Here is a 9959-nt window from a genome sequence, read left to right on the forward strand (position 1 = left end):
AAGTTAAGTGCATTAAGGAGTTCCTTGAATAGCACTTTCTATTCTGGAAAGCGGAGATAAGTGCTATCACCATCCATTAAGAATTATTAAAAGTCTCAATGAAAAATATGTTGATCACGAAAATGCGAAGACTAAAGACAAAATTTGCAGTCAGATTTGAAATAGACAGGCTATTTTAGCTTGTTTGTATCCAAACACAATTATTATGTAATTTGCATATATAAACAAAATTAAAATTAACCCAAATTCCGGGGCATTCGCCTTTTTGACATAATATTCGTGCTTCCTTTCGGCGGCATAACAAATTGAAGCAAATTCTTTTTTGATCTTTTAGCTTGCTTGCAGGCTTATGAAATGTTTTATAATTTCCCAAAAAAGAAAGGTCGTACACCCACATTGATAATCTTGTGACATTCGAACTTCCGTCTGTTTAATTAATTCTTAGTAGTTTGGTCTTACGCAATTACGCTTTAGCTATGGGGACGGTGTCGCGAAGTTTGAAACTTTGAAGCTCGGACCGCAGATGTCAGGCAACCCAGAATACCACAATGATGTAGCACAGGGAGCATAATATATTTCCAATTGTCAGCGTCATCTGCGGGGCGCGAAAGAATACAATTAGTCTGTAGTTTTGGTACTTTGCCCTAGAGAGCGCTGATCGTAGATTAAAAATGGTTAGTTTTGTGACCCTTGTTAATCTTAGGCGCTGACCTAGACGTTACTCCTGAAATTTTTCAATACCTCTTCGACATTCTGTTCTCCTGATAGAAATGTTCGAAAATGAATTCGAACGGCTTGACGAGCGCGATCTTATTTATTTAGTGAGTGACTGCCATACGCTGGGCACTCTCCGAAATATTTCAGGCCGTGTTTAATTGCTTACATCCCGCCAGAGGCGCTGCAAACAGATGAATTTTGACAGAAATTGGTTTAAATTTAAAATTTGCATCCGTCCGCATCTATGATCCGTGTTCGCCGGGTAGTCACATTGTGAAAATGACTAGTTTTGCCTAGTAGTGAGTGTTTTTGGATTTTTTGAACATTTTGTAGTTGCAGTGATTTTGCTTCTTTGATAATAATATCATAGGTAAGTACAACTAAAAGCATAAAAGCAGCACTTTCTTATTCTCATCTCAAGCTTAATCTTATTGGTAGTCTTAATTTTAATTTAATTTAAATTTTTCTATAATTTATATTGGGCAAACAGGTAGGTCCTTCAAGAAACGCATTAACGAACATAAAAGAGCGTTTAAAAACAATAGTCTATATTCTAATTATGCTACACACTTAAACACAGAAAAACACATTTTTGACGACAATTTTGATATTTTACATACAGCCACAAAAAGTAGAAAATTAAATTTATTGGAAGCCATGGAGATTAACAAAATGATACATTCAAATGTATTGGTTAACGATAAATTAAATTTAAATACATCTCCTTTATTGAACTGAAATTCTCACAACATTAATTAAGGTTTTATGGTCATTTTTCGGTATATATAGTAGCAGGTAGTTCGTAATATTATAGTCGTCAGTCGTCGCCGGTCAATCGTCGTGGTCGTTCCGTTGTCGTCAGATTACCTGTCGACGAATGTTAGTGATCGTGTACGAGTACGCCCGCAAACGTGTTTTATTATAACCGCATAAACGGTTCCAACGGCAGTGGAAGTGCTTTTTAGCGCCGAAACTGTCAATAAAGAATTCGCTTGTCCTTTTTAGGACATTAAACAAAAGTGAGGAAAAGAGAGACATTTCCACGGAGCTGGAACGTCTAAAGCTAAGTTATAATTTAAAGCGCTCAAAAATTGACAAAAGTGCGAGTGACAGCGAGAACAGTGCGATAATCCAAAACAAAGAGCGGAACAAGGAGGACAATACAAAGATGGAGGACTCCTCGGACGGAGAAATCCGAAAAAGGAGTAGGACGAGAGAAAAAATGGAGCGGTTGAAATTAAGGGCCGAGCAAGCGGAAGCTGACTTCCAGGAGCTCAAAGAACTGAATCAAAAGATAATGGCAACCGTTGAAGACTTAAACCGAAAGATTGGGCAACTCCTGGAAGAATTGACTGTCAAACGGGCCTTAAAGCGAGCTATGATGGCCTCGATGCGCCAAGAAGCGCAGAAAGATTTAATGCCACCACCCCCACCACCCCGACCGTCCACCAGCAAGACACCCATAAAGAAAACAACCACCATTAGTGACGACGAGTTCCCAGTTGTCGGAGAGTGGGAAACTCAAAAAAGAAAGAAAAAAAGAACGCAGGGAGGCAGGAAGGAGGAATCCGACCCCAAAAAAGGAGTGATGGACGAAAGAACACCTACCCAACCTCCACCAAACTGGCCGCGTCACAACAATACAGCATTGACGCAACATCTAGAGGAAAAGAAGGAGCCTGCCGTACCCCCGGTGACAATAAACGCTAAACACAATTGGGCAGCCATCTCCGGCGCAATAAAGAACGCGAAGATAAAGTACAACAAGGCCAGGTTCGTGAAGAACGGCATCCAGGTGTACCCGGAGACCACTGAAGAGTACAGGAACCTAATCAAGTTCCTGAACGCCCACAATGCGGAGTATTACACTTACGCATAGAAAGAGGAGAAAAAGACCAAGATGGTCCTAAAGGGCCTCTTCAAAGAACTACCCCTCACAGAGATCGAGGAAGACCTGAAAGCACAAGGCATCGAAGATGCAAAAGTAGTACAGCTACTCAAGAAAAAGAGGGGAGACAAAGGAGAGAAACTGGTCTCCGAGTTCTTCATTGTGACGACTTGCAATGAAGACATAAAAAAGATTATAAATATTTGTTCCGTGAAGGTCACGCTCGAGAAGCCAAATAAAACCAGCGAGGTACCTCAATGCCACGGCCAAAGCAGATGCACCTTCCACCACAGGTGCGTCAAGTGCGGCAAAGACCACCCCCAGCCGGGAATGCACCATTCCGTCGGCACCCAAAACAGGGAACGTGAAGTGCGCGAACTGCGGTGGCCCCCATGTAGCAAGCTACAGGGGTTGCCCCAGTGTCCCCAAGACCGACGCCCAAAAGAAGAGGGAAATCCAAAGAAAACAAGCTCCCCTCACAAGCCAAGAACCACAACTACCCAGGCAGGCTCCAACCTGACAACCGAGGCAAGTCACACCTTAAATTCAACAGCAGGATATCACAACCATCCTGGCGTCGCTCCAAGCCATTCTACTGAGATTAGCCCCCCAGTAAATGGCCATACAAATCAAACCCACGTCCTTGAGAGCGACAACGTGGAATATACGGGGCATACGGGCCAACAAAGCCGATATCGAAGAATATCTGGCAGAATATGACGTAGGCATACTAGGACTACAAGAGACACTCATAAGAGGCGGGACGAACATCAGATTCCACAACTACATCATATACAGAAAAGACAGCCCAAACGGAAACGCCCGAACAAACGCAGGAATCGCGATACTAGTGAAGGAATCACTAGATCACGAATATTTAGGAATTCAAAACACCGGGCTGGACGCCATCACCATAAGAGTGCACATAAGGGACGGAACCACGCTCGAGATCACCACTGCATACAGGCAAAGTACTGTCAACATCACGGCAGAAGACAATGATGGGAAGAGAATCCCAAATAATAATAGGAGACTTCAACACTGACGCCAGAAGCTGGACCAGCAGGCAGTACTGTCCAAATGGAAGAATATTGGAAGCCGAGGTAGCAAGAAATGGGGGAACGACCATCGGACCGACCCATTATCCCGACAACATAAACAATCGCCCTGATGTGATTGACATAGCCATAATCAAGAACCTGCGGATGCCCTACGCCATAACAACGATGAACGAAGGGGAGTCAGATCACATGCCACTGATGCTGACACTAGGAAACGACGATGAAATAACGGAAAGCAAGTACAAGGTAAGAAGGACGGACTGGAAAGCGTTCAAGGAGAAATGCTCACAAAGGATTAGCCTGGCAAGAATACTCGTAACAAGACAAGACCTGGACGAAGAGATCGCCCCCCTGGAAGGCACGATCCTGCAGGCCTACGAGGACTCAACGACCACCGAAATACGGAAAAAAGATAAAAGAATAGGCGGACCACTCCCTCCACATATCGACAGAAAAATCAGAGATCGGAGACGACTCAGAAGAATCTATTGGAGAAATAGAACTGCGCAAAACAACAGCCCTGAATCGAGCATCTAACCAACTGAAGGGGATGCTACGCGAGCACAGAAACAGACAATGGAAAAGAAAAACCGAAGAACTCACAGCCGGAGACAACACTATGTGGAGAATGCAAAAGGTATTGCAGAATCCCAGGACCACGATTCCGCCAATACACGGAAAAAATGATCTAGCATATACCAGCTTAGAAAAAGCGGAAGCATTCGCGGACTGCCTGGAGCGCGAATGCAGGACAAACACCGAAGAAAACGACGAAACGGAAGAAATAGAACGCAAAATGGCCAGAGCAGCAAGGGAGGTTAGAGAACAGGATGACAGTGAGGAAGTCGCTGATCCAATAACCCCTAAAGAAATAGTTGCGCATATAAAGAACTCCAGAACGAGAAAAGCTCCAGGACCGGACCAAGTGACCAACATAATGTTAAAGAACTTACCAAGAAAAGGTTTCGTGGCAGTCACCAATATAGGCAACGCAATCCTCAGGCTGAGGTACTTCCCCGACGCCTGGAAGGAAGCCACGGTGACTATGATTCAAAAACCAAAAAAGAACAGAACCTTTCGACAAAATTACAGGCCTATCAGTCTAGTAAGCAGCATGAGCAAGATCATCGAAAGAGTCATCCTCACAAGAATTAAGACCTTCACGGAGGCAATGCAGGTACTACCTGAAGAACAGTTCGGGTTCAGGACAGGACACTCCACCGAAATGCAACTTCTAAGACTCGTCGAACAAGCCGCAGAAGGCATCGAAAGACAACAAGCAACAGGATTGGTATTACTAGACATAGAGAGAGCCTTCGACCGAGTCTGGAAACAAGGACTCGTGGGAAAGGTGAAGACCATAAGATACCCCAACTGGATCTGCAAACTGACGGATTCCTATTTGAGGAACAGGAGGATCCAGGTGAAAGTAGGGCAAGAAAAATCGCAACCGAGGATCTTGGAAGCAGGAGTCCCACAAGGAACGGTGTTATCTCCCCATCTCTACACGATATTTACCCACGACGTACCGAAGCTCCAAGGAACCGAACTTGGACTGTACGCAGATGATACAGCCTTATCATTCAGGTCACCAAACGTAGATTACGTAACGAGAAAAATGCAAAGAGCACTCGACGATTTGGAAAAATGGAGCACCAAATGGAAAATAAAAATAAACGCCAACAAAACGGAGATAAAGATACTTTCTTCTCTTCTGTTGATACATAATAAGTAGTGTTATTTAGCATTGTTGTTATTCTTTTTAGGATTTTTAATATGGCTCCTATATATTGCTGTATGATCAATTGTTTGGGTAATAACAAGGAATCTAAGCATCGCTTCCCAAATCGCGAAGTTAGTCCTGATTTATTTAATACCTGGGTGAAGTTAACAGGGAACAAAAGGCTAATAAAGGAGAAGGCTGATGCTTCAAAAATATGCAGAAATTGCAGAGTATGTGCAAAACATTTCGCAGACTATGATTTTACCTTGAATAGAAAATTAAAAAAAGGTGTAATACCTTCCAAAAATTTACCAACAGGTAAGATTATTTAGTTATTTTTTCCTTTCTTTTACAGTTTACAGGAAATAATTAACATATTATGTTTTTGTTTTAATTCGCTTTTAGTTTCCTTGGATGATGTAACATTGGCCCAGCCAAAAAATAAGACGGCTAAAATTGTTCCATTTTCGCCCTTTGAACACACGGAGACCAGTTATATTGAACCACAACCTTCTACAAGTAAAGAAACCCATCATTTTTCAATGCCAACACCAAAAAGTAAGTGTTACACTGTGTGTTACATTAAGTATACAATATATATATAGAGTGTTGGCAAGGTTTGTTTTGCATGTAGCTTTTTAATTTTTATTTATATTGGTTCAAGCTCAATTTTTTGGCTCTATTAGGAAATTTTAAAAAGTGTATAACAGTCATGTACTACAAGATTCACTACTTTGACGTTCTTTTAAAGGATTAGAAGTTAAAACCTTGAGTATGTCTAAAAACATATTTTATTTGACTTTTACATTAATGTGAATAAATTGTTTCAGGGAGGTTAGAATTATTGCTCGAAGTGGGTGTTTCAAAATCAGCAGAGTTGTCGCCTAAAGCTCGGCTTTTATACCGGAAAGCTTTGCATTTAAAACGAAAGGCTGCAACGTCGGCCAAACTGCAAATATTCTTCAAAAATCGTCTTAAAGTTTCCGAGAGCTTTACAAACGCCCATATGTTTGAAAAAGTGGTATCCAGCATGGACCGTATTCGAGCTAGGTTTTTTGAAAACCAGTTGGAAAATCTCAATAAGAAGCCCAAGGGCAAACGTTATTCTTTAGAAGATAAGGTCCTGGCATTGGCGCTATATAAACAAAGTGGAACTGCATACAGATTTTTGTCAAAGGGTTTCTCACTACCGTCTAGAAGAACGCTTATGAAAATATTAAATAGAATACCGATATGCCTTCGATTACACGAAGAGGTATTCAGTGTTTTAAAGGTTGAAGTTAAAAATTTTAAACATCCATTGGATAAGAATTGTATTCTACTTTTTGACGAGATGAGCATACAGTGTCATTTACAACCAAATATGCAAGAGGATAGCAATCCAAGGTTTTGAGGATTATGGTTTTAAGACCACCGAACATGTTGCTAATCATGCTCAGGTAAATTCTATCAAATTGTTTACAATAATTAATAAAAATTAGTGTATCTTTTCGAACAACCTATCACATATATAATATTTTTTTAGGTTTTCATGCTGAGAGGGGTTAGACGAAAGTGGAAGCAACCAATATATTATTGTTTTGCTTATGGTAGAATGAAAAAATTTGATTTGGTTGCCATTATTAAAATGATAATAAATAAGTGTCATTCTGTTGGCCTGAACATTGTAGCCACTGTCTGCGATCAAGGGGCAAACAATCAAGCTGCCATAAATTACTTGATAAAAGAGACCACCATTACAAATAAAAAACAGGGTATTGAAAGCAAAGACTCCACTACTTTTGAAGTTAATGGACAAAGAGTAGTTCTTTTATTATTATTATTATTATTATTATTATTTAAAGGAATTAGGAATAATCTATTAAAATACAACTTGCAATATCAAGAAAACGGTCATATTAAATTGGCTAAGTGGGATCATCTATTTACTGCTTATAAAATGGATCCATATCTTGGCGGTTTAGGTCTTATGCCAAAACTTACAGAAGCTCATGTGAATCCTGCAAAAATTAATAAAATGAAAGTGTCTAAATGCACCCAAATCTTTAGCCATTCTGTAGTTGCTACCATAAATGTTTTCGCATTCTCTGGTATGTATACTAGGATCATAATAATATATTAAAAAATAATAGATGTATAAATTTTATTAACTTAAAAAACTTTGACTTTGTACATTCATTATAGCTATAATCTTACTACCTACATATTCTATTTTGTTCCTGGTCATTTTTTTTTATCTTATTTAACAAGTAACAAGTATTGATTTCATAGGTTCTTGTTACCCTGTTATTTTTGTAGAAACTTCTGTGAACACCGGTGAAGAAATTCTAAAGTTGGACAAGTCAGCTAAAGATGTACTGCTAGTTTACTAGAATTTTTAGACCAACTTTTCGACAGCTTGAATGGCAGCAATTTCAATTCGCTTCCAGGAAAAGTTTTAAGATCGGCAGTAAATGATAGCTCTCCACACATAAAAGTTTGAGATGCAGCACTTGAGAAATTAAGAAATAAATAAAGAAAGAAGGTCATAAATGACACCAAGTCTTTCAAATTTAAAAATGACTATCGGAAATTTCAAGATCCTCTTTAAAATGTTAAAAAAAATTGGGTTCACATATTTGTTTCCCAGAACTTTCAATCAGGATCCGTTGGAGAATTTCTTTGGAAAAATTCGCCAAAGGGGTCATAGGAATATTAACCCTACAGTTTTTGATTTCCAAAGTTATTATAAGAGCCTTTTGGTGGGTTTGTCTTCCAAGCAGTCTGTTGGAAACAACTGTGAAGATGATCAGTCAGAATTATTCTTCACATTACAAAGACTTATATCGCAGGTAATAATAGGTGTATGTAATAATAATAATAATGTCTTTTTTGTGTGTACATGTTTATTATTCTGTTGTCATTTTAGGGACTTCCGGAAGATGATGAAGTCGTTGCACTTCCGCAGTTCACACAAATTCCCGCAAATTTACCTACTCCTTTAAAACTTACAGAGGAAAGAGCCTTGAGGTATGTTGCTGGGTATCTAGGGAAGAAAATTGGGAAAGAATCATGCGACTGCAAAAAGCAATTTTTCAAAATTGATCAAAAAGAGGAAGAGGTCGAGGACTTTTTAAAATACAAGGAGTATCCTCAAAATTCTCAAAAAAGACTGAAATATGTGAGCAATGCATTTTTAAGCAAAATTCGCCATCTTGCCATCTTAAAATACATGTTTAAAAATGATTTTCATAAACCTGGTGTTTTAAAATATGCATTACAAACACTTGCTAAAATTGTCATGTTAACACCATGTTTTCATGACGACAACATGAAAAGGCATATTTTTTCATATTTATTAAAAATACAGGCACATAATTATTGCACGCAAATAAACAATGTCAAGGGGTTTAGATATGAGACATATCCCTGCACATGCGTCAAAAATGTTTATTTCTGCGAAAAAAATTGACCAGGCTAGCGTCAAGCGACGCCGTAAGTAAAAGTATCTAAAAATCGGTGTCCCTTCTGTATATCGGTATTTTAAGAACATTTCTAACTTTCGTAATATTTAGTTTACTTGTCATAGTTATTGAGTGCAATCATTTGCATACTGTCGCCCATATCACGAATAGGCTTAACGCGAAAAAATCACAAATTGGCTTATCTTTTTTTTTGTAAAAATCTCAATAATTAAAGCAAAAAAATTATCTACTGAACATAGTTAAATAGTACCTGCTCACATATACATTTTGTCCAAAAAAGAACTTCGGTTAGCACTTAAGTCCCGCCTCATTTACTCTTTTCACAAGTTACCCTATAGTCTGTCACTTAGCAACAAAAAGTAATAAAATGGTATAAGGATGTAGTACCCAAATTACTTCTGCTCATATGTAACAGAATAATATTTCTTGAGTATAATATGTAGGTAAATTGGAAACATATATTTACTGAAATTTCCATAAAAATGTTATGGTGACATACAGGTTTGATTTGGGTATTACTTTCTCTTTTGGAGAGACATATTATAATAGTTACTATATTTAATTATTTGCGTAGTGTATTGGATCATATTAATACTGAATTGAATAAACCAATAAATCTAAAAAATTTTTTTTCCTAGATTTATCCTCAAAAATTGAGATGGTGGACAAAAAATCCCGTCAATCCTTTTTTTTTTCCTAGATTTATTTACCCTTAATATTAAAATTTACAATTATTGCAGTTGCAATTATAATCGTCCACATTTTTAAATTTCGAATTTAGAAAAAGGAGGAATTTGGTTCTGAACTTCTCTATTAGTTTCTCACATCCCGCTAGATGGCGTCAGTGATGCTGTTTCAATTCTCTGGTAAAGTTTCCCATCTATAACCAATTTAATATAGTTGTCTATGGTGACTGTCAGTCATACGCTTCGTTTGGAGAACATTATTAAAAAAGCCCAGATAAATTTGTTGCTGTGGATAATTTGTTTCCTTTTTAAGCAATGATACTCAAATTTCTTCTTTTTAAATGTAAAGGTTGCAAGTTGTCTGAAGTGACGAAAAAAAAACTTGAATCCGTCGAATCATTTTGCACATTGCACATCCTC

General features: G+C 38.4%; 1 protein-coding gene across 1 annotated transcript; it reads left to right on the forward strand.

The window, feature by feature from the left end:
- Positions 1–5442: 5442 nt before the first annotated feature.
- Positions 5443–7049, forward strand: LOC132695674 (uncharacterized). Its single transcript, XM_060660080.1, has 4 exons — positions 5443–5707; positions 5795–5947; positions 6220–6828; positions 6915–7049. The coding sequence occupies exons 1-3, from the start codon at positions 5443–5445 to the stop codon at positions 6780–6782; spliced, it is 981 nt and encodes a 326-aa protein (XP_060516063.1). The 3' UTR covers positions 6783–6828; positions 6915–7049.
- The last annotated feature ends 2910 nt before the right edge of the window (positions 7050–9959 follow it).

This window comes from Cylas formicarius, unplaced genomic scaffold (assembly GCF_029955315.1).
Source record: "Cylas formicarius isolate icCylForm1 unplaced genomic scaffold, icCylForm1.1 PGA_scaffold_12__32_contigs__length_19106922, whole genome shotgun sequence".
Lineage (NCBI taxonomy): Eukaryota > Metazoa > Arthropoda > Insecta > Coleoptera > Brentidae > Cylas > Cylas formicarius.

Excerpts from the sequence above, each read along its gene's own strand:
- LOC132695674 (XM_060660080.1), top strand. The coding sequence starts at position 5,443 with ATGGCTCCTATATATTGCTGTATGATCAATTGTTTGGGTAATAACAAG. Across the intron at positions 5,708-5,794 it reads TTCCAAAAATTTACCAACAG|TTTCCTTGGATGATGTAACA; the intron begins GTAAGATTATTT and ends ATTCGCTTTTAG. Across the intron at positions 5,948-6,219 it reads TTCAATGCCAACACCAAAAA|GGAGGTTAGAATTATTGCTC; the intron begins GTAAGTGTTACA and ends AAATTGTTTCAG.